This window comes from Colias eurytheme, chromosome 1 (assembly GCF_061535395.1).
Source record: "Colias eurytheme isolate Ceu_HAF_F1 chromosome 1, ilColEury1 Martin Lab GWU primary, whole genome shotgun sequence".
In the NCBI taxonomy this organism is placed as follows: Eukaryota; Metazoa; Arthropoda; class Insecta; order Lepidoptera; family Pieridae; genus Colias; species Colias eurytheme.
Window position 1 is genome coordinate 9,968,621 of NC_142980.1, and position 26,478 is coordinate 9,995,098.

Below are 26,478 nucleotides of genomic sequence, written 5' to 3' on the forward strand. Positions count from 1 at the left end.
AAGTAGACATGTCTAACTCAAAAAGGTACTAGATAAAACTATCAAAATGTTACAAATAGGCTGAGAAAAAAATTAAAATCAAATCTTATTTTTTCACATATTTAGCTGTAACGCGTGATACTTATTGCATTGAAATAAGGGTTATTTTATTTGTCACTACCTTGAATTATTGCAACACAATTTGTAATGAAATATTTTAGTAATTTAGTCTGCGCTCAGCCGCCGTTGTGAGTAGACACTGTGACGCTTGTAAGCAGCTCCTCGTTTACGAAAAGATCACTGTACGAATACAAAATATTTCACCTAATAAACTTGATCCTTCACGCATTTATTTTATTTATAGATTTTATACTTATGGGATTATAAATTTCATATTTAGTTTCTGACTTGATGGAGTGACCTGAACGTGTACTTCGAAGACTGCTACTGGAACTAATAAACGATTAGAGCTAGGTATGCCGAGTTTGGGCTCGTTTTGTTAGTTATGTTGAGAGTTGAGACCTTACCTCCGGACTTGATGGAGTGACCTGAAGGTGTACTTCGAAGACGGCTACTGGAACTAATAGACGAGTAGAGCTAGGTATGCCGAGTTTGGGCTCGTTTTGTTAGTTATGTTGAGACCTTACCTCCGGACTTGATGGAGTGACCTGAAGGTGTACTTCGAAGACGGCTACTGGAACTAATAAACGATTAGAGCTAGGTATGCCGAGTTTGGGCTCGTTTTGTTAGTTATGTTGAGACCTTACCTCCGGACTTGATGGAGTGACCTGAAGGTGTACTTCGAAGACGGCTACTGGAACTAATAGACGAGTAGAGCTAGGTATGCCGAGTTTGGGCTCGTTTTGTTAGTTATGTTGAGACCTTACCTCCGGACTTGATGGAGTGACCTGAAGGTGTACTTCGAAGACGGCTACTGGAACTAATAGACGAGTAGAGCTAGGTATGCCGAGTTTGGGCTCGTTTTGTTAGTTATGTTGAGACCTTACCTCCGGACTTGATGGAGTGACCTGAAGGTGTACTTCGAAGACGGCTACTGGAACTAATAGACGAGTAGAGATAGGTATGCCGAGTTTGGGCTCGTTTTATTAGTTACGTTGAGACCTTACCTCCGGACTTGATGGAGTGACCTGAAGGTGTACTTCGAAGACGGCTACTGGAACTAATAGACGAGTAGAGCTAAGTATGCCGAGTTTGGGCTCGTTTTGTTAGTTACGTTGAGACCTTACCTCCGGACTTGATGGAGTGACCTGAAGGTGTACTTCGAAGACGGCTACTGGAACTAATAGACGAGTAGAGCTAGGTATGCCGAGTTTGGGCTCGTTTTGTTAGTTACGTTGAGACCTTACTTCCGGACTTGATGGAGTGACCTGAAGGTGTACTTCGAAGACGGCTACTGAAACTAATAGACGAGTAGAGCTAGGTATGCCGAGTTTAGGCTCATTTTGTTAGTTATGTTGAGACCTTACCTCCAGACTTGATGGAGTGACCTGCAGGTGTACTTCGAAGACGGCTACTGGAACTAATAGACGAGTAGAGCTAGGTATGCCGAGTTTGGGCTCGTTTTGTTAGTTACGTTGAGACCTTACCTCCGGACTTGATGGAGTGACCTGAAGGTGTACTTCGAAGACGGCTACTGGGACTAATAGACGAGTAGAGCTAGGTATGCCGAGTTTGGGCTCGTTTTGTTAGTTACGTTGAGACCTTACCTCCGGACTTGATGGAGTGACCTGAAGGTGTACTTCGAAGACGGCTACTGGGACTAATAGACGATTAGAGCTACGTGAAGGTAGTCGTGATGATACACCCGAAGGGCAACCGGAAAGATATGACGATCAATTTTTGAAGGAGAACATGAAGACACATTTAATTCGATTTTATAAGAACAGCCTCCTTCCAGAATTGACCGATCCAAGATTCAAAAGAAATATGGAACTACAGGAACATTCATCAAATTGCCATAGTAATATAATGAAAACTAAGAATTAATTAAAAAGAATTGTTTTTCTTGAGTTTTATCCATTTTTTTATCTTTTACCCTACATAACCCTACCCTATCTATCCTACCCTACACTACTCTACTCTACACTACTTTACCCTATTCTACCATACTATACACTACTCTACCTTACCAAACTTCACATAAACCATGTACTTAATAGTCTGAAAAAAGCCTAAACATTTTGTTTGGATAGGTGAGCCTGTTCTTGAGTTATAAAATTACAACGCAAAGTGGCATCACTACATAGTATAAAACAAAGTCGCTTTCCCTGTCCCTATGTCCCTATGTCCCTATGTCCCTTTGTACGCATCTTTGAAACTACGCAACGGATTTTGATGTGGTTTTTTTTTAATAGATAGAGTGATTCAAAAGGAAGGTTTATATGTATAATAACATCCATTAAATAGTGGAAAAGTACTGTTATTTTTGAGGTTTCTAATGTGATGTCGTAAATAATAACATTTATTCCGCTTACATTGCAAACGCAGGCTGAACCCTACGAGTTCTATCAAAATAATGTACTAAGTATTGTACACATTGAAAAAGTCTACGGAAAAGTCCGTGATGGTATATGTCTATCTCTTATGGATAACCCACAATTACTTTTTCTTGTCATTTACTTTTTACGACAAATAATGGCTAATTTTCGAAGCGATTTTAACCAATACAGCATTAATTCTTAACCAATTAAATACCTTAAATACATTGTTCATTTAATATAGATCTATATGGCCCTTTACACCGTATGATTTAAGTGAATATTTTCGAAGATATTACAGATTTAAAAATTGCGGGACGTAGCGTTTGCGGCGGTACCGGCTGGCCGCCGCGGCCGTGCCATTGCACCCATGCGAAGCATGGGCGGGTCGCTAGTTAGATATAAATAAAGATACATATTATATACGTATGATATAAGATTTTTGATAGATTTTATTAAAGTGAAACTTTTATTACATCGTCTCAAACTTTTTGGTCTGTGTAGCGCATGTCGCGTGTATCGCGGCTGCCGAGTAGGTATACCTACTCAGCACGCGACATGCGCTACACAAAGCAGTGTTCGGAACCGTTCGAACAGTTTCACTTTTACCGTGGTTTCATAAAACCACACAACATTTTATTTATAGTAATGTTTCAGTATATTGGAACTTAAAAAGTATTTGCAAGTACCTATCAGTAGTATATGTATGTGCCAAATAAAAGTATTTTCTTTCTAGTTTTCGAAAACCCACTTGCATTTGATACCACAACAAAATTATATACTAAAAAAACGAGCCCAAACTCGGCACACCTAGCTCAGCTCGTATATTAGTTCCAGTAGCAGTCTTCGAAGTATACCTTCAGGTCACTCCATCAAGTCCGGAGGTAAGGTCTCGACATAACTAACAAAACGAGCCCAAACTCGGCACACCTAGCTCTACTCGTCTGTTAGTTCCAGTTGCCGTCTTCGAAGTACACCTGCAGGTCACTTTATCAATTGCGGAGGTAAGGTCTCAATATAACTAACAAAATGAGCCCAAACTCGGCACACCTAGCTCAAATCGTCTATTAGTTCCAGTAGCCGTCTTCGAAGTACACCTTCAGGTCACTCCATCAAGTCCGGAGGTAAGGTCTCAACGTAACTAACAAAACGAGCCCAAACTCGGCATACCTAGCTCTACTCGTCTATTAGTTCCAGTAGCCGTCTTCGAAGTACACCTTCAGGTCACTCCATCAAGTCCGGAGGTAAGGTCTCAACGTAACTAACAAAACGAGCCCAAACTCGGCATACCTAGCTCTACTCGTCTATTAGTTCCAGTAGCCGTCTTCGAAGTACACCTTCAGGTCACTCCATCAAGTCCGGAGGTAAGGTCTCAACATAACTAACAAAATGAGCCCAAACTTGGTACACGTAGCTCTAATCATCTATTAGTTCCAGTAGCCGTCTTCGAAGTATACTTTGGCAAGTACTTGTTTACCAATCAATCACTGTCCAATGAAATTAGGTAAATGGTATCTACTTTTGTGACCATTCAACGTTACAAACAAATCAAAGTAAATTAAAAAAAAAAAACATGGCAATAAAAATAAGTTCAATTATCAAGTCGTGTCAGTTTAGTCATAATTTCGTCGTTTCTCGCATTTCGCTGTGTGTGTGAGCCGTGCACGTGTAGTAGTAAGACTCAAAACGTAAAATTGATGCGCGTCAATTTGTATATGCGTCCTTAACAGTAATTTATTCTATCGATAATGCCCTCACTTAATATACGATCTAAAACGTGTTGACAAGAGCTGCAGAGAGCGTGTGATATAACCCTTTCATCGGAAATAAATACCACTTAAACTTCTACAACGAATAAGTAGTACGAGCCGATCGAGACGTACGTGCTATAATTGTTTCATAAAACATGTGTGCCTACAGACTTTCAGAAAATAGACGATGCCAGATTTTATTCCTAAAATCATCCAATTGGTTCGTTTGTTTAAATTAAGGCGATTAGGTAAGGCGCGTACGTGGGCGACAACAGACACGCGGCAGGCGCGAGCGATGGCAACTAGAAACGTGCAATTATATCTTAGCAGCCACAGATTAATGTCGAATGTGTCGGAGATTTTACACTACCCTAGCGTGTATCAACGCGTTGTCAGTCAGACATTGCCCTCTATGGTGAGGTTTATTTCACATCTTGTCTACGGGAGGTGAAAACGAGAGCGCGAGCCGATAACTTTCATCGATTACGAATTAGATGATTTGAATGAAACTACTTGTAAATTGATGAGCTAAAATCTGAAATGTTTCAATAGAATGTATATATTTTAATTTAAAATAGTATAATTTATATCACTCAATAAGCAAAATATTGTTATCATATAAATTTATAAAGAATAGAAAAAATTTAACATAATAGTGTTATCATGTTCATTATTTTTTGTGTTACAACAACTCTCAACCACAACCACAATATTATATAACATTATAATCTTATTTTTTAATTCCCTGACCTGCTCCTAAAATCCTTTTAATACAATAAGTGTATGCAAGCATTGCGATTGATTAAAAACATTATTTAATCTCAGGGCTAAATTAAACGTTGTTTATTTCAGGAATGCGTGGTGTGCACGGACAGATGCTGCCGCCGAGTTCTCTGAGCGGCTCGACGATCAGCGGTGTGATGGGGTTTGGCCACCACCTGTCTTCCCCATTGCCCACGCTGGCCGACTGCAAGCCACCGACGCCACTACCAGGGCTGCAGAGTTCCGCTAGCGTCGCTACCACGCCTTCAACTTCATCGTCTTGCGCCACAGTACACTCCTACTATGATCACATAATATGAAATAAATCATATGCAGGTTAATATTTTTTATTTTTAATAGTTTTAAGTTTTAACGACTAAATTATAAAAATACTTTCATATTTTTTAATTATTATGTTTGCATAAGTTACCTCTATTTTCTTTTACAAAAATTTAATTTCAGTTTTATTTTCTATTTCCAGATTTCGGTATAAGAGCAGCCTTGAGGAGATAAAAGACTTCTTTAGAAGAACAGAGTTAATCAACGAATTTTTTAATTAAAATATCAATTGATACGATTCTGATAGAGGATTGATACCTACTTAGTAAATAAATAAATATTAAGTAGTATAACTTTTTAGATTAGTAGCTATAAGTATTACGTTGATATTTAAATAAATTAGTATCAATATTGAAGCTTTTAAAATATGATTTTATAAAATGTACGCAATGTAAACTCAACACTTAGAGTCAAACATCTTAGAGTGATATAATTATTATGCATGTAAAATTTATTCTTTGATATTATAAAATAAGCCAATTAATACTACGAAATATAACTCTAGTTTATTTTAAAATGCATATATTACATCACCAATAAAATGCATACAGGGTGTCACAAATTTAGTACCTACACTGAGATAAAAGGGCCGTACTTCAAACGTGTTTCTTACGCTGATAACGTAGAAAATAGTCATAAAATCCTCGACGCATTCTTTACTTGATAATTTCGTAACGGCCAGTTTCTGAATGAAAAATATTGTCGTTGAGAACGTCTCAAATAATAGTTAAGTAAATACTGCTTGAATATTTTCTTGTCGTTTATCTCACTTCCTCAAACCTTAATCAAATCAATTCTCAATTTAGAAAGACGCGGTATGTGTTACATATTTATACCAATAATTTTTAGCCTCAATTTCATTATTATTATTCGTATTATAGGTTCTACGTCCAATAAATCACTACTAATATTATAAATGCGAAAGTAACTTTGTCTGTCTGTCTGTTACGCTTACCACCTCTCGACCGATTTTGATGAAATTTGGCACAGACAATCTTTAGACCCTGAGAAAGGACATAGGCTACCTTTTATCAAAACACCACTCAGGCGAAGCCGCGGGCGGAAGCTAGTAATAGATATATCAGAAGTGCCTATTATAGATTATTGATAACCGTTGATTATATTATGTATCTCTTGTAATAACATAATATATTAATTATAAACCTTTTATAAACTAGGCTGTGAAATTGTCCTTGAATATTATGATTTAAAAGAGGTCTGTAAATCCGTTGAACAAGTGTTTCATAGTATGCGAATATCATTTAACTAATATGTTATAAAACAAGGTCCTCCGTTTCTGTCTGTATGTCTGTTTATGATGAACTCAAAAACTGCTGCACCGATTTTCATACTTTTTCCAACAATGGATAGCGTAGATCTCTAAGGATACAACGCGGGCGAAGCTGCGAGCGGAAAGCGGCTAGTGATTAGATAAAACTTACAAGATGATATTTCATAACTATAATGTGTAATGTTTACTTCTTTTTAATACAATATATACATTTTAAGTAATTATTATTGAAGAGGTCCTTCTTATAGAAAAGGACACCTAGGTACGCTTGTATCAAATAAGTCAATTGACACATATTTTATTTTAATATAAATAAATATATGAAAACACCAACGATTAATTATTATAGAATTGATAACTGTTGTAACAAAAATTAATTTTATTAAAAATGCAACATAGCCTATCAAAATGTATTTGCCTTACCAAACATTTCTTAATAGTTTGAAAGGATGTTAAGCTATTCTGATATATTTTTAAGGATCAGTTTTTTCAGTAGGTATAGGTACATAGTTAATGAATATATGTTTGTTTTGCTTTTAATAAAAATATTACGTATTTAATCAAAAGTAACTTCCTGCAAAAAAAAAATAATTCGCTTGATGGATGTTGCCAGATTTTCAAAGATGTAGGTGTTGTGCATATTTTCATGTACGACGCATTTCGTTTTACCTATTATTAATTTGCTAATAATTCTATAAAATTACCTACTTTTAGCGTAGGTACATCCATACAGGTAGGTACATCTGGTGTGCGCAGAATAATTATTATTGATAATGATAGCGATCTTAGATTACAAAATATGGCGATAATTAAAATTGGATGTAACATTCTGTATTACCTAGTATAAGCATATGAATGTTTTAAATACATCTCTGCTAAATAATAAGTTAACTATAAGACAATTACTTCTAAGTAAGCAGTCGTATTAATATATAGGCCTATTTTATTACACCTTCATTCTACTACTAACATTCAATCATTGTAAGAAAATATTTTATTTTTAATATTCAATTTACCCAATGTAAATACGATTTAAATATTGATAATTATAAGTTGTTTCTTTTACAATAAACGATAAAACCATACAAATTGTTATTTTTCTTTTACATACCTATAACTATAAACACAATAACAACTTCTTTTAAAATTATTTGGGCATATACAATATAAATAAATGGATACTTACACAAATTAGATGTAGGTAAATAACGGAAGATATACCGTATATACGTCGTGATTTATGTGTACGCTGATGAAATTACCTTTCAATCACAGCGTATTTATCCCTAGAGTCAGGTACTCATAGGATATTATAACGCACAACTCAACGATTTAATTACATTTAATTTGTAATACCTAGTAATTCAATGACTTATGTTTGGCGCCCATGTTTCTTGTAATATCGGTTTGTTCTTTTTCTTAATATGTACCTATATGAATTATTGTTTACAAGACGTGGAACGAAATGTGGCACGGACTGCCACTACTGCAGAGTGCAGACCCACTGAAACATTCGGAAATAACCTTCACAAACCAAATAATCGGTTTGGTTTATTTTAACAAGGAAGGCATTATATTTTGCTGTTTAATTATAACTCCACTAGATTGAAATAGGTTTTCGCTCCTGTTAGGATTTGAATTGTAGTACCTACCTAGTCAACTCATGCCCTCTGTCAGGAAACTTAAAACTTAGTCTCATATTTTTGTAAACTTCGTCCTAGTTTCCAATTTTTGTTTGATTTTTCCGTATCGAATCCCAAATTAATGTCCGAATGAAAACAATTGTAGGTAGTTTGTTTCCTACTTATAACGTTTTTTTTGATTAAACATGATATTTATTAGGAAAAATCCAACACAAATAAATAATAATATTAAGTACTTATATCTAAATGTCGGATTCTGGGTAGTAAATGGGTCACCACTCAACACCAATTTTGTCATACATTTATAGTATGGTCTAAGATGATCTGCTTTAAATAATTTTTAATTCTACTGGAAATTTATTGAAGCCTTATTACGACTTTATTTTACGCATGCTCAGTAAATTCAAGGGCACAGAATGGATGGAGGTGGAGCTTCATTACGAAGAACTCCTATTCATTCATGTGAACCTAGTATTTCTGTTTCGTACATTCTGCTCCTATTGGATCTTGATACCACTGTAACTGCTTCCTCTGTGAGGCAACTTAAAAATTAATATATAGGTAATAGGTACGTCTTTGTTCTAGTAGGTAGACCAAGAATAAAAATCATCAAAATCTGTAATTAAGTACCTACTTCAATTTGATGGAAGTATGAAAAAGGAATTCTAAATTTTTAAGTTCAAGGATTTTGACTTGAGGGGTGCATCGCGATGAAAAAATGTTCATACGACGCTTTTCTGTCCTCAAATAGGTACTTAGGCGTTACGTTTTAAATAATAGGTAGCCATTAAAATATTTTCTTTAATCATTTTTGTAACTATAACGAACACAACATAAATCATCGAAATCGATCCAGTCATTCACGCACGATACCGTGAGCATGGGAAATCTGAAATAGGGATTAATCTTCTATAAAATAATAATGAATCGCATGTAATGTAAAATCGCATTAATCTAAATGTAATGTAGGTAAGCTAAAACTAAAGAATGGCTGCAGCGATTTCGTTATTTCGTTTTTTATAATATTTCTTGAAGTACGAGGATGGTTCATAAGGAGAGAAAACGTAAACATGTACCTACCGTTTGGGGCGGACCGTTAATTTTATACTAGCTGCACCTCCGAATGTTCCTAATGTTCCTGTGGGAATAACAGTATAAAAAATAACCCAAGTTACTCCTTACAACAACAGCTATCTGTTATAGAAAGTCTCGTCAAAATCGGTCCAATCGTTCCTGAGATCAGCCGGAACAAACAGACAGATAGACAAAAATTGTAAAATTTGTATTTATTTATTAAAGTGAAACTTTTATTACATCGTCTCAAACTTTTTGGTCCGTGTAGCGCATGTCGCGTGAATCGCGGCTGCCGAGTAGGTATACCTACTCGGCAGCCGTCACGCGACATGCGCTACACAAAGCAGTGTTCGAACAGTTTCACTTTTACCGTGGTTTCATAAAACCACACAACATTTTTATTTATTACATCAATCAATCATCAACTCTTTACACAAAAAAGTAAAGATTAAACAACTTAGGGCTGATTTTTCAATCCTTGGAACTTATTCGTCGTCCGTCGAATAATGTATAAAACTACCATTTTAAAAATGTATTCTAATTGCCCGTATTTGACAGTTTACGTGACATTTTAATATTATCGTGTTATACTTTATTGGACGGATAAGTTTTATTCAAGCATTTGAAAAATCGGCCCATAAACTACTAAACCAATCTATGAAATAAATTACACAACAGGCACGTAAAATACATGTCCACTTTTCCAATGGAGGTCATTTGAGAATGCGTGGTGCTCACACGAGAGGATACGAGAGGAACATTTCCTAGCGCCTGGAAGGACGCTCATATCATCCCTCTTCCCAAAAAATCGAATCCTTTAAGTTTATCTGATTTCCGACCCATCTCCATCTTACCCTTTCTTTCCAAAGTACTTGAGCGTCTTATCCACTCCCAGCTTAGTACCTTTCTCAACACTAATAATATCCTTAGTCCTTATCAGTCTGGTTTCCGTCCCGGTCATAGTACGACCACTGCCCTTGTCAAAGTTACTGATGACATCCGCCACGGTATGGATAACAAGCAACTCACAGTTTTAGCACTTCTGGATTTTAGCAATGCTTTTAACACTGTAAATCATAATATACTGCTTAGTTTGCTACGTCTTATTAACTTTTCATCAGCAGTTCTTGACTGGTTTCGAAGTTACCTGGGCGATCGGCGGCAGCGTGTTTTGCTTGATGAAAAACATTCATCTTGGTGCGCAGTCTCCGCCGGTGTGCCACAGGGTGGCGTCTTGTCACCTCTTCTCTTTGCCATTTTCATTAATAATCTCACATCCTTATTAACTTCTCCCTACCATATGTTTGCTGACGATTTACAGATATATGTCCAGTCAACGCTTGATGACCTACCGCATGCTGTTCGCTCTATTAATAACGAACTGGCTAACATAGTTAGTTGGTGCGATCAATTCGGCCTTAAGTTGAATCCATCAAAGAGCCAGGTTATCGTTATCGGTAGTCCTTATCAACTTTCTGAGGTTGACTGGGGTATATTGCCTTCCATAAATATCCACGGCGTAATCATACCCTACAGTAAGAATGTAAAAAATCTAGGCATTCACTTGGATCAGACTTTATCTTGGTCCCATCACATTCAGGAACTTGGTCGGAAATTTTACGCTGCGTCTAGTTCTCTACGGCGTCTTCGTAACTTCCTACCCATATCGACAAAAATTATGCTAGCACAATCCCTACTCCTACCCATTATTGATTACGCTGATGCATGCTTTCCTGATTTAACAGTGGAGCAATTAGACAAACTTGAGCGTCTTCAGAATTTCGGTATCCGGTTCGTATTTGGTCTTCGCAAATACGACCACGTCTCCTCCTTTCGCAAGAAGCTCAAGTGGCTCCCAATCCGTCTTCGCCGGAATGTGCATTATTTGCAGCTACTATATCGTATCCTTTTTGACCCTAAGACCCCTTCCTATCTCAAAACTAAATTTAATTTCCTGCATTGTGAAAATTATTCTCTTCGTTCTGTGGATAGGCTTGTTCTGGGCATTCCTTTTCACCGCACACACTTCTATGGCGATTCCTTTGCGGTTACTGCCATTAAACTCTGGAATGCCTTGCCGATAAATATCAGACAAGCCCAAACGCTATCCACATTCAAAAGCCTTGTCAGGAATCATTACTTGAATCTTGCTTTTGACTCGGGATAGTATATTTAGCTCATGATCTCTCCTTCGCTGTAATTTGCCTTTTTATACATATTATATTATGTACATGTATTACGATATGTATTGTATGTATTTATTTTACTTATGGTATGTATATATAATTATAGGTATATACGTATGTATATAATATATATGATATCTATTATTATATCTAGGTATTATTTATAGTATATTTATTAGTATTTTTTTTCTATTAGTTTTATATTACATAATTATTGCGTTTACTTTTTACCCACCTCCTTTTTTCTATTATGTTATCCCATCTTCAGTTGGTTGCCTGGAAGAAATCACTTATAAGTGATAAGGCCGCCATCTGTGCTGTGTCTTCTTTTAGTATAAGTTTTCTTTTTGTAAGTTTTTTTGTTGGCAGTGCAATAAAGTATTTAAATAAATAAATAATACTTCGCGAGCAGCATGGTTCGCGCGCGCCTGAGGGACGCAGAGCTAGTGGCGGCTTGTGTGTGACGCTTCTCAATGTACTTATCCGGTATCCTATAAATCAGGGGTTCCCAAAATGTGAACTTTCCGCGGCGCCCTGGTGCGCCGTAGAAAGTTAGAGGGGCGCCGTGAGTCGATCTGCTTATATTCGCGAGTACCTTTTTTGAGTGCTCGAATCGGTATAGATAGTATTTAGCGTCGTAAAATGGCTACGACGATACTACCTACCTACTTACGTCGTGCGTATCGCCTTTATCGTGTTTTATTTTGTTTCTCATAAGCCTTACTTGTTGTTTTCTCTCTATATTCTTTTACAATAAAGAAATTAAGTGAATATTTTTAATTTTTGTTCTTCTCTGCCTAAGCTAATTTCTATTCTTGTATTGTAGGTACCTATGTCGACCATTCGACCATATACCTATGACACCTATATCGGTGTAGTTAGGGCGACGACGTGACAAAAAACTCAACATAAAACTGCCCCGCGAGCTGATAAAGATTGGTAGCCCCTGCTATAAATTCATTTAGTAAATAAATCGGCTAATTTTTAATAAAAAGGTGCTTTGTTTCTCAGCCCATTAGAAAAATATAAACTTATTATTTATCTATGGACAGACGACCTGATCAAAGTGGCGGGGAGCCGCTGGATTCAGGCCGCTGGTGATCGGTCGTTTTGGAAATCTTAGGGGGAGGCCTATGTCCTGCAGTGGACGTCCTGAAAGGCTGGAATGATGATGATGATGATGATGATTTATTTATGACATTTACGAAAGGAAAATATTTTGACACTCTAAGGTGACAGTATACTGACAGTAGTCAGTAACGTTAAGAAATGACATATGACACAATAACAAAGTTGCAGATTTGTTTCATATATTTTCTTTATTAGTTATTATCGAAATTATTAGAAAAGTTTACCTATATCGTCCTCGTTTAAAGCATTTTATCATAATATTGTATAAGTGACTATTTATGTGCCAACTTTGAAGTCATCGTTCAGTTATAATAATGACTTTACAAGACAGATTGAAATCTCTCTTACGTATACTGAAATTTTCATCTATTTGGGGCACTGGTGTTATATTAGTCGCATATCATTTGAAACAGACGACAGGTAGAATAAATAGAATTGTAAATCACAATGTTATAGATGTCGACAAGAAATGTACTCCGGAATATATATACATCGAAGACCCTTCGTACGATGCTGTTATGAAAGAGCAACACGAGAGGGAAAACAAGCAGTCGGTTGGTTTTTCTAGAATATGGAAGAGCTTGAAATACTCTTTAGCTTGGAAGCTCCTTTGGCTCTGTCGTCATGGTAGTAAAGATCAACGCAATATAGCTCTGGAGCAACTAGCAGCCTTTAAAAATAATAAAAGTTGGGATTGTTTGAAGCTTGCTCAAGCACTCGATAAAGATACAGCAGTTCTACTTGCTCGTACCCGTGGTGCCGATTTAAGATATTTTCTTCCACCGCCCATACATGTTCGGAGGGCAGCTTTAACATCAGAGTTACTATCTTTTAGGTTAAGAGACTTTCTTTTGGCTGTGCAAACTGTTAATCCTCATAGTTGTATTCATTATTTTCTTAACAAATATTTTTTAAATATCCAAGAACAACCTGTTGAAGCAGATGTGCCAACAAAGCCTGATAATCTTAGTGAAAAAGAACTTTGTATTTTATGTCTTGATGCTATCCACCACCACCTTTCTCTATTCTATTCTAAATCTTATGAAAAAGATATTTCTAGTCAAACATTAATTAAACAGGGCATCTTACCTTGCTTGGCTGAATTACTTTTACGATATCACAATGATATTGATATAGATATGGCAGTATTAAAAGTTTTTACAATTCTTAGTGTACATAGCAATTTATTGAATGATTTCTTTCAAAATGGGCTCATTAGGGATTTATCACGGTTACTGAGATCAAATGATGTCCGTTTAGCAAGTTCAGCCGCAGTTTCCCTAACAAACCTATCAGGTGAATACTTGTATAGACCTGGCTTATATCTTTTGTACCCTTTATATAGAACTGCAGCTAAACACACATGTGATACACTCTTAGTTCATGGGCTGCGTGGGGGTGTTTTTGTTACATGGAGACAAAGAGATAAATCATGTGCACATCCCGTTGGTCTTATTGAAGTGTCTGTCACAGACACTGATTGCAATCCCTGCAAGGAAAATGAAACAGAGGCAAAATACTATGATCCAGAATTGCAACAAGTGTTAGAAGACATCATGGAGATTGAAGAAGAATCACTGTTATCAAATGTTGAGGTTGTTTTCCATGATCTTCCTATAGAAGCTAAAAGGGAACCCATCAACAAGTATACATTCACTGCCAAGAAAAAGAGGAATGCCTTGTTGCAGGAAGAAGAAGATAAATGTAATTATACATTTTGCTGGCCTAAAGATTGGCTGCCAAAAGATTGTAAGAATTTGAGAATTTTGGGCATTAATTATTGGACTTCTCTTTCTGAATGGTTAGAGCACTGCCCCTTACAAAATACTGATATAGCCACTAGAGCTTCAGAACTAATACCAACGTTAGTGGATGCTGGAGTTGGCAAAAAAAATCTTGTTTGGCTTACACACTCTATGGGTGGTCTGATAGTAAAACAATTGCTCATACAAGCATCCGAGTGTCAAGATCCAAATACCAAACAGTTGTGTGATTACACCAAGGCAATTGTATTTTACAGTACTCCGCACAAGGGAAGTGCACTGGCAACTATGCCACGAGCAGCAGCTGCAGTTCTTTGGCCTTCTCAAGATGTGAGACAGTTACAAGAAAATTCACCAGTTTTACTTAAAATACATAATGCTTTCATTAAATATGCTGATCACTATGGCTGGGAAACTATAAGCTTTGCAGAAACTTTACCGACTCCAGTCACAGCATTTAAAGTACCTATTCATTTTGTACAACCTGATTCAGCTGATCTTGGCCGTGGTGTATTTTATCAATTACCGTTAGATCATTTATCAATATGCAAGCCAGCAACGAGGCAGTCTATTTTATATACAACTGTTCTAAATGTTCTTAAGAGAGTAACTGCAGAAGATGTAGAATTATATTACACGGAGAGCTATGTTCAATATTATGCCGATTATCTTATGTGGGCTGCTAGGAACAGAATAAAATCAGTATTACAAGTAATAGATGAGGCTCAGAATATTGAACAAGCTCAAAAGATTCAAAAAGCATTATTGCAAACTTTTAGTGATGATTTCTCTGATTGAGTTATAATTGTGAAAATTATGTTGTTATTACAGTATTAATCAGGTATATATAAATTATTTCAATGGGTGCTCCAACACATAATATTTTCTTTCAAAGATTATTTAGAATAATATTTTAGAAAATATTAAATAAGTAAGTTATGTCAACTCTTGTTTACAATGCTCATTTATTTAACCTAATTCTAATTTCAATTCTGCTCAAATTTATTCAGAATAACTTCTAGTCATATTAGTTTCTTTTAAAATGATAGAATTGTACAATAGAGTACTTTGCACAAGGATATGTACATAGCAATTATTTAATAATATTGTATAGCAAAGACCATATTGTAGTTGATTAAATATAAAATTTTCATTATGGTTGAGCATTGCCCTTTTTCATTTTTTTTAACAAGTACTTACCTATTCTCATGTTGGTAAACTGTACATATTCACAATTGAATTTTAATAATAATGCTAGTAAGTACCTTTGTAATGTACCTATTAACATTATCGAGTACAATAATCAAATAATACTTATTTTCCATTTCATATATTATATGTATTAAATAATGCAGTTTACATTATAGTAGTTATGATAAGTGGGTGAATGTACCTACTTATGATTTTATATCTTCAATTTATACTATTGGTTATGTCTTCTATGTACCTATTTTATATGGGGAATAATAAAACGAGCGACTGAAAATAATGTGAGCGACTGATTATGAGATAGGTACTGATTTAATAACTTGATCGGTATGAATTTGAGTAATCGACAAATAAACTAAACAAGCAACAATTAATATTAGTTGATAATAAAATACAGATTGAGCGTAAGTACTAAAGGAGGATTGTGATTAATCCATTTGATATATTAGAATTCTAATTGTGCGATTACTATGTCTATACGAGCGACTAAATTACTATTTGAGCGAATAGATTTTTGAAGTGAAACTTCTTTATCGGGGTTGAAAAAAAATTTAGTGTAACATTTTTTAGTTACGCGTGACATTTTTTCGTTACACACCTTTTTTTTTCTTATCGTATCACGCGTGATTCGACATATTTCTGTAAAGTTGCATATTGTAAATTATTTTTTGAAAAATAAGGTCATAAAGAATTTTCATTTCTTACGTGTGTACACGTACGCGTAGTACACGCACACATTTTTTTTTATTTTTTATTGTACAATAGGGGAGCGCTTGGCCACAATCTCGCCTGATGGTAAGCTGAGATGTGGCCTAAGATGGAGCGCGCTTCCCTAAAATGTACCTGTTCACTCTCTTCTTGAAGACCTCCAAATTCGGGGAACACAGATTCAGGAAGCATGTTCCAGTCCCTAGCGGTTCGAATAAAGAATGACGATCCGAACCGCTTTGTCCGGGTACATGGAACGTCAACCATGTATCGCCACATGGTTGACGTTCCATGTACCCGACGCCTAGAATCTGTGCGCCTCGACGAACGATGGAAAAATGGGGATGGCGGAATTAGGTCGTGCAATTCCGCAGCGCACTCTCCAAAGTGTATGCCGGTAAAAAGAATAGCGACTGTGAGTGAGCGAGCGACTAAATTACGCTCATCTAGAGCGACTAAAAACACTAGAATAAATTGTTCAAATAGTTATTTGATAAAACTTTCAAAAACAAATTGAACTTTTAAAGTGATTTTTCTATTCGAAATAGTTACTTAACTACCTCGATTATGATAAAATGCCACTCAGTATAAATAAATTAAATCATATGCCAAATAATGAATATAATACAAGACGTAATTTTGTCACTCAAACAATTAATATTTTATATTAGGTCGCTCAAAATATATTATGAAGCTGCTCATTTTGTATTTTATGTAACGCAAATTAATGTTTGTTAGTTGCTGATCTATTCATTTTTCATCGCTCGCAGTCAGTCGCTCACTTAGTAATTCTGTTACCCCAATTAATTATTTTTGATAACTAAAACTTTAATTTACAGTCACTCGTTTAAATACTACCCATTTTATATTATACGAAACCTTTTTACAATATGGTTGATATTGTTTATATAACTTTTATAGTAGTTTTACATATTATGATGTGATTTTGTATGTGGATTGTGGATTACAATTTAGTGAATTGTTTATTGATCATAAAATGTATTAAAAAGCAATTAACATGACAGGCACTCGTAACTCATAGTTTTGTTACAATTTGGATTTAAGCGCCATCTATCGGAACAAGCTTGAATTTCTCTAAAACATCTGAAATTGTTACAATGAAAGTTTAATCTAAAAATTAAAGATGTCACTAAAATCCATGGAATAGGAAAATAATTAATTTTATATACATAATTGCGTGGATAAACATGCGTTATTTACATTTATCAATATTAATTATTAATCATTCAAACAACAGTAGTACTTGTATACGTAGTATATTATTATTAGTCTGTGGTAGTACGTTCACTCGATGTCACCACAGACTAATAATAATATACTACGTATACATGTCACTAAATAATAACTTTGTCGTGTAAAGCTAGTACTTCCTTAAATCTTTAGTAGATGGCGCTGCGTTCAGAATTTGTTCATTCCATGTTATAACGATTTATTCTTGGTTAATACTTGTATACGTAGTATATTATTATTAGTCTGTGGTTATACATAGGTGAATTTAATCCTCAATAATTTATTATGCATTGAGGTTACTATGATTTCTACTACTTTAATACATATATCACAATTCTCGTTCATGCGTAAAATTCAAACATTCAGCAATCTAACGTAAGTACATAGCCTAACATGCTATGTAAAAATTTATAAAAAAATTGAGCTAGGTACTTTAATAAGATTTAAAAATTAATATTTGGTATCTCAGGTAAATTATTTTTTTTTCCAATCATAAGTCGCTCGAAATGGTTTAATATGTATCCGGGTGTTTGCATATAAACATAGTTAGTTACTAGTTATGCATTGGTAACACACAGTGCACTACACGTCATGGACAGACGTAGGTACGATACATGCAAAATTCCTGTAATCGAATAATAACGACTACGGTGCAAATGTGCAATCGGAGACTCCAGAACTAAGTTTGGGTTCACAAAATATTTTGTCGCGCGTTGTTTTTACGTCGAAAAGCAGGGCTAAAATGTTAAAATTAAAGTAACTTATAGCATATTATGATCTAACTATATCTACTAAATTAATTAAAACTACATATTTTGTTTGTGTACTGCGCATGATGTTAATATCCAGCAATTATTATTTTCAGCATATTATAGGCATGAAGTAGGTCGTTTTTACGTGAAAAGCAACATGAACACGATTTTAAGAAAATTTCACCCTTTGTGGTGAGTTTCCCTCCGCGCAGCGTTGGCCGAATGCAGATTTTCAGCACCTGGCGTCAGAGAAAATGGGTCGCGCAGGGGCCGCGCTGTTCAAAGCCTTTTGTTTTCATAACATTTTATGAGTTTGACAGAGTAATGAGGTTCTATGACAACGACAAACCACGTGACTCTGGCTTAAATACACTTAAATAGAACACATGAAATTAAAAGAAAAAATAATGCAGGTTTACCTTCTACTAAAAAAATAAAATTTAAGTATTTTGTAGCTTTCAAGCTTACCTATATTTGATTTTTTAAATTGTATAGATTAGATTATGTAATTATCAAGGTAGTTACTAAGAGGTATATTTTCTAGCTATTCACCCCAAAATTCAAAAAAAAATATTTTTGGCTACGATATCGATTGTAGATCAAAATTCAAACCTCAATTAGTATTCTTTCGACTTTCCTACGATTTAATAATATTATATTAAAATATCTTACCATATCCAGCGTTGTAACTAGATAATATTAATTTCTACAAAATTTGAATTTCAGATGAAAACTTATGCAGTGTTTAAATTAATACGTAATGATCTCAGCCATCGGAAATTTTACGTGATCGGAGAAATATCTCATGCAAAACGTAAAAAACTTTGAAAGCACCTACGTGCCACGTGTATATGTGCTGAAAATTCATAAAGAATTGGAAAATAGTTACTAGTTTTCATCTTATATATAAAATTCTCGTGTCACAATGTTAGTCTGCATACTCCTCCGAAACGGGTGGACCGATTCTCATGAAATTTTCTGTGCATATCGGGTAAGTCTGAGAATCGGCCAACATCTATTTTTCATATGTACCACGGGCGAAGCCGGGGCGGGCCGCTAGTATCTATATATATGGGTGATTATACAAAAATGGGGTAACTCGATGTCATCAGCCAATTTAAACAAAGTCTTATTATATTTTATTCAAATAACAATCTATTTTAAAACAATGAAGCGTCCTTTATTTGGTCACTCAATTTCACTTCTTTATTTAAAATACAAATGAATAAAAAAAATAAATTAATACCTCAAATGTCAGTACTTTGGCATGTCACAACTCCGAAAACCAACAATCAAGTGACTATCGTTTAAACATTATCATCGATTTAAGAAAACTTACAAAAACACTACAATCTTTGATGGACATAGTATTATATACTACAAATTTCATAACGCAATGTTTTCCATTTTATTTAAAAAATAAAATTAAACTTTGTCATCGTTTTCACTAGTCAGTCCGTTGTGTGTTTTTTAAATTCGAAATTCTCGCTAAATATCACCAAGTCGAGGTCAAATCCCTGTCTAAGTATTAATGTTGGTAATGAAGTTACTTGTGCACCGCATATTTTGACGGCCGTCATAACTGTACCAGCGCTAGGGTTGTGTTTGTCCTCTAAAATCTTGCTGCGCCAGTCAACATTTCAGTCCTATGGTGAGTCGTTATTTTATTGTTAATCCGATTTTTATTTTCATTTATAAATGGTTAACTATGATTTGTAAAAATATAGTTTGTTGATATTAGAAATTAGGCAAAAAAACATAATTTGTGATTATAACCTCATATTAAGTCCCTTTTCATCAATCCGCTGGCATCAGTCCTTTGTCAGATATCGTGCCAGAGGACTGACGCGACCCCATAGTACTGATGATTCTGTCGTTTTTGAGAACTTTTATCTTGATTGCTATTGGTATAAGCATTTCTATTTTATATTTCAGTTTAAAACATCATGCGCCACGCTAAAAGAACCTGAATTTGACTAGGGAAGAAACATTTAAGAAAGAGTAGCAAAGAAAAGAGCTATTGAAACAAACTACTAATAATTTTATTAAAAAAGATCTTATTTTATTTTAATTATTGATTTTGATGCTTTCAGGGCATAGCTTTTTATATTTATCAGATAAATACGTATACGTATATTACTGTGAAGTAAAATTACCTCAAAATAACATAAAAGTTAATTAATATACTTAATAACATTATAAAAATGTCAAGGGGCTCTTATGAAAACTCAGATGAGACTTTCATTCGAGACTTTGGTTTTTAATTTTACTATAATTAGTACTTTTAACATAAATATTGGTAGATTTTTAGGGCTCCGAACCTCAAAAGGAAAAAACAGAACCCTTATAGGATCACTTTGTTGTCCGTTTGTCTGTTAAGACGGTTTTTTTGGAACGCGTGGAGGTATCAATCTGAAATTTATATTGGATACTCAAGATTAAGAACCCTTGGGGCTGTAAAAAAATCAAACTTATAACGCAACGCAATCAAAAGATACCTACATCCGTTAATACTGCAAATTTCCGCAAAATTAAATATTCGCAAGGGAATAAAAAAACACACAGGATGCTTGCAGTGTATACAGTCTACTATAAACTGCTATATAGTTTACTTCTACTTGGTAAATAGCAACGTCTTTATAACACATATAAGGAAAAATTGGTAAAAGTGTAAATTTTTAGTTACAAACATAATAAAAAATAGGTTTTTTAGGACTCCAACTCGCACTTGGCCGTTTTTTTGTTTCTATTGTTTGTGAATTACTTGAAATATCAAGTAAAACTAAGTCAACGTAGAAAAAGTTCAGTAAGAGAGTAAGAATATTCACGTAGCGTTAAATGTCAGAAGGCTGTTTTGAAACTTGAGACATTGTTTTTTCCCAGTATCACATATTATTAATTATCATTTTTAAACGTAACTAAGTGATTTTAATACTTAAAAGACATGTGCCATTATTAAAACTGAGAGATTTGTAGTAATTTTCATTCAATTTCTTTAAGAATATTAAAAATTGTGTTTTTTATCAGTACCATGTTAGCCTCGTCAGTCCCCTGGAGGCCAATTTCAGAAAATTTAAAATATCTCACAATCTACTTAAAAAACTGGCTGGCCCGATTTGGAACAATATATTCATTAGATTAGCTATCATATACACCCTAATTTGTAACAATCTGATATAAAAAATATAGTAAACAAAATATCCTCAAAAGTTACCCCATTTTTGTATAATCACCCATATAGAGATGAGTTGTATAATATTTTTGTAATCAGTAACACTGAATATGACTACTTACATGTTATACTGTACCTATACTTAATACTTATTCATATTATTAACTGCTATGAAATAGTATTATAAGATAACTAGCTTTCCCGTATAGTTCCCGTTCCCGTGGCATTTCTGGGATAAAACCTATCCTATGTGTTAATAACCCAAGTTACCCTGTATACGTGTGTTTTTCATTGTAATCGGTTCAGTAGTATTTGCGTGAAATAGTAACAACTAACAAACCTACACATCCTCACAAACTTTCGCATTTATATTAGTAGGATATACCTAACGTAACGGCACCAGTCTTGTACAGATTAAGGAAAAAATTGAAGTTTTTTGCAAATTTCTCGTAGGTTTTTTAGCTTTATTGGATATTGTTTAGTTATACCTTTAGTTCAATGTTAGTTTAACGTAACCAATGTTAGAAAAAAGATGACAATGCATAAATAATGAAGTTATTTATAAATTAAAAAACCACTTTTTTGCACCAGTGTTGGACAGTGAAAATCTAATGATGGACCCATTTATGGACTGTACCTAATGTTGTTTCTCCAGTTATTTACACTTGGAAAAGACTTATATCAATAGAATCTTGAAAATGATGAATGAAGGAATACACAATCGAATCGAATCGGGGATGTATTTATAAAAAATAGTACTTATTAATTATTTTGCATACTTATAATATTTAAAACAGACTTAATTTCAATTTTCTAGGCAAAAATTGGACAAATGCATCGTTTAATACGAGTTATGTCCGTTAAGAAACACTAATATGGGTTTTTTTTCTCAATAAGTCAGGGATGAAGAATATAACTAAAAAAAGTACTGCCATTCCATCCATTTTGGGACTTCTTCTTCTTCGTCATATCACTCTAGTCAGAGCGAACGTGGTCAACATGAGGTTTGGGGGGGTAGATGTTACCCGCTTCACGATGTTCCGCCATATCTCTCTGTTTCCTGGCATTCCACTACACTCGTGAAGTGAATCGCCAATCTGAATCCGCCAGCAGCCTTAATCTGATCGGTCCATCGATATGGATGCCAAATTGTAGCACGAGGCAAAAAGCTTTTTTTAAACTGTTGTCAAGATGGTGTGGATGAAATTTAAGCGTGTGTGCTATATGGTGGTGGAATTTAGCAGCAGACAGCGATCCAAACAGTTCATCAGAGAACTCTCTATGATAGATGCGTTACAATAATACGCATAAGTATGTGACTTCTCTACGCAGTGATAGAGAATGAAGCCGAGAACGAGTCGCACATCACATAATGACCCATTGTTCTAAAATATATTCTTCATGTTTAGATAGATATTATGTTGTTGGACCCATTAGTGTAATTTTAACAAAAAATATCAATGTCCATTATAGGAACGTAAGCAAATCCAGTCTTGGACAATTGTTGTACAATATTGGAACCCTTGGTTGAAATGGTCGTGATAGGTATATTATTAATCAGAAAGAAAAGACAATACAGAAAAGCGCATGTAATTAATACCTTTAAAAAAAGTTTATTTTCGACATATGTCCATAAATGGATATATCCATAGAATTAAATCCAGTTATGGACACTGAAGAATTTTATTTAAACAACATAACCTATCATGATACTAAATCGTGTAATATTTCGTACACTTAACTACTATAAATAAAAGTAATATCAAATTTTGCTGACATTTATTCAAAAATTCTTATAACCAAAATTGTGTCCTCACTTCCTTAAGGATTTCCTTAGTAAAAACGGATTTCTTCGAAACGAGTCGCAGCAACTAAACATAACGTTCTGCCATCTTCATACATTTTGGCCGAATAAGATGAAATGTCGTATTTCGATAGCTTATGAACCAAACTTTTATTTTAAGTATTGCCAAATTATATAACGTTAATTTTGGTCTTAATATTTAAATTTAAAGTATTTTTTGTCCATTACTGGATGCTTGTCCACGACTGGTGCCGTTACCTTACTTACTGTAAATCCAATAATGAACATAAAACATTAAATACGTAAGATATGATTCGTAAATTAGATGCCTGGGATCCTGAAGGAAAAGATTAATTGCCGTTACTAAAGTTATAGATGAAGTTTAATAAGATTTCATAAAAGGACGAGCGAGCAATGACTTGATGAGATCTAGACCCTAGGCAGCTGTCAGTAGGGTAAAAGGTAGAATAATTAAGTTTTAAGTTATAATTCCTTCATATATTATTCTGCTCGTGATTTCAATGGTGATTTTCACAGATGTAATAACCTTTACGGTTTATACGGTGCTCTGCTTTTGCAAAATTCTTAAGTCGTTTAAGATTTGTATGCTCTTACAATTTTTCTCATATGTAGGTGCATAGGTATATTAATTAATTAAGAAAATAATATTATTCAGGTGTAGCATGTATTCAAATAATTTAGCTTAGCTACTAAATTATGCAAGTATTTTTTCCGCCATAGATATAACTACCATTAGATACATACAGAAACATTACGCGCTTACCCTATGACACGAGGTATGGTACTATGTAGATGCCTACTCTGCATTACAGATGACTTCTATTACATAATATTATTTAAATACTCGTATATCAACATCGCAGGAATTCTTAATGAGTATGGAATTTCTAGTTCCACGAGCTGGTATAGTAACTAGACGTGATTAATTAGAAGGTGCGTGTTGACGTCGTGAAAGACATGAAATATCAAAGGGCGTTTAGTAAGGACGTACGCGACACGCAAACTTTAAGTTATATGACAGGTACCTCCTAAAAGGTCACCGTGTCGTTTTCATCTAACTCCCATAGAACTCGCTTTAGTTAAACCGAGCCTTGAACTATACAAAACCGTTGGCGATGGCGGTCCGGTCGGTATAAATGCATTGATTGATAATTTATTTCGTCAATAGTTAACTACGTAATGGGAACCCTAAAGTTCACTAGTAGTTGCAACATAATATTATATCCCTATATGTCGAAGATGGTGTATAAAAATAGGTAGTGTAGAAAATCTTAATAAAAATATCTTATAACGATAGGACCAAGGGATAAAAATTCTCAAGAGTTGAACTATGAAAAAAGTCTAGTTATACTTAGGTAGTTATATAATATTACATATTATATTGGATGAGAGCACTTAAAATTAATTCAGTACGTAGGTATAGAACACAGATCACAGAAACTAAGAATCATCCAGTAGACATTGAACGAGTCCCACCAGTGTAAAAGTAGCAGTACCTAGTACCTACCAACCAAGATTTAGGTTGAGTTTCACACAGTGAAGGTACAGCAGCTAAAACAAACACTAAAACTTATCAAATATAGGTAGTATATAATAATATATTACAGGTTGGCAACAAAATGCGAATAACTAATAAACATTTTCATAATATTTTCTACTTGTTTGCCTTAAGACAAAACACGTGTCGGTAACCCACGCTGTTTCAGTTCTGGCCATTTAGAAGTTATTTATTAGTTTTTGTATTATCTATACAAATATTATAAAGTTGAAGAGTTTGTTTGTTTGATCGCGCTAATCTCGGGAACTACTTACTGGTCCGATTTGAAAAAATCTTTCGGTGTTCGAAAGCCCATTCATCGAGGAAGGCTATAATACCTACGCTATACACCATCACGCTAAGACTAACAGGAGCGGAGCACTGCGGGTAAAACCGCGGAGCACAGCTAGTTGTGATGTAAAAAATCTGTTTGATCATTAATGAATTATTTAATAATTTCAGATCTCATTAATTTGTGTGATTTTACCTTGTGAAATTTTATTAAAATATTATAAGGTTACATGACCGCTTACTAGAAATTAGTATACCTACTTATGTACAAAAACTCGATTTTTACTGTAGTTAATTGTAGGTATCCGTTTAATTTGCACCTGTCTAATGACGCAAATAATTAAGGGCCGTTGTATAACATTCGAGGTCCTTCGAAACCTAAAGGTGCGTCAGTCGTTCTAGGTACCTTAGAACATTTGGCAACGGGCAATGAGCAGGGTTTTATTATTCAACTCAACTATCTCCTTGTTTTTAATTATACCAGCTAGTGGCTAGGTACATTTTTCGTACCTAGTCTAAGGTAGGTAGTTAGGGGTTTTACTATAAAAATAATTTATTCAGTACAGCAGGTGAAATTTATATTGGGCTTTTAAATAAATGTATTTTTACTAAATGTTAAAGTTACAGGTTCTTATTCACGATTATCTAGAATTAGGATCAGAACACTCGCGCAAGTAGGTATTTAGATAGTTACTCGTACCAGTATAAAAAATCATGAAGATTTAGTGAAATATAGATACTACTACAAATGTGCAATTCAATGACGAAATCATCCTTATTTTTATGATGAATTCCATATAATGCGGTTATTTGTATTTCGGGTGTCAAGTACCTACAAGGCATCATTTGAAGGTCCGCACAAACGCACCGTCAAGAGACAAAACGTAGGATCAATACGCCCTCTACGTCGCTTGGTTACCATGGCGATAACGCCTCGGTGGCCCATTTATACAACCTTGTTTGTATTATCATACACCAAAACGGAATCAACCTCTCGGTTCAAATGTTTACAAACTTTTAGGTGAAAGGCTGAGAGTCAATTAAACTTTTCACAACATTACAATCGAGTACGCACACCTAGTTAATTAAATTGATTGGGTATTTTTTATCTAAATCATTAGATATGCTTCCCGCCACCAACGTAGGTACATAATATGTTTATAGTTTTAATAAAGAAAATCCTAGTCTCTAATCATAGGCAGATTGCATGCTATCAAAATTATGAATTATTATCTACATACATCTTATTTATACCACACGGCACACCATCAATATAAAAAACTGATTCCCAATTTTGGCTAACATCTTACCTACTT

General features: G+C 34.6%; 2 protein-coding genes across 2 annotated transcripts in view; both read left to right on the top strand.

Moving 5' to 3' along the window:
• The window catches only part of LOC149911189 (uncharacterized), a 173,258-nt gene extending 167,530 nt beyond the window's left edge, over positions 1-5,728 (top strand). The window contains exons 2-3 of the mRNA XM_090111864.1: positions 5,081-5,326; positions 5,472-5,728. Coding sequence (XP_089967990.1) covers positions 5,081-5,310 — 230 coding nt within the window. The 3' untranslated portion in view covers positions 5,311-5,326; positions 5,472-5,728. The remainder of the gene's footprint in view (positions 1-5,080; positions 5,327-5,471) is intronic.
• Positions 5,729-12,817: 7,089 nt separating this feature from the next.
• LOC149911191 (protein SERAC1) lies at positions 12,818-15,563 on the top strand. Its single transcript, XM_090103953.1, has one exon. The coding sequence runs from the start codon at positions 12,969-12,971 to the stop codon at positions 15,213-15,215; it is 2,247 nt and encodes a 748-aa protein (XP_089960079.1). The 5' UTR covers positions 12,818-12,968; the 3' UTR covers positions 15,216-15,563.
• Positions 15,564-26,478: the final 10,915 nt, after the last annotated feature.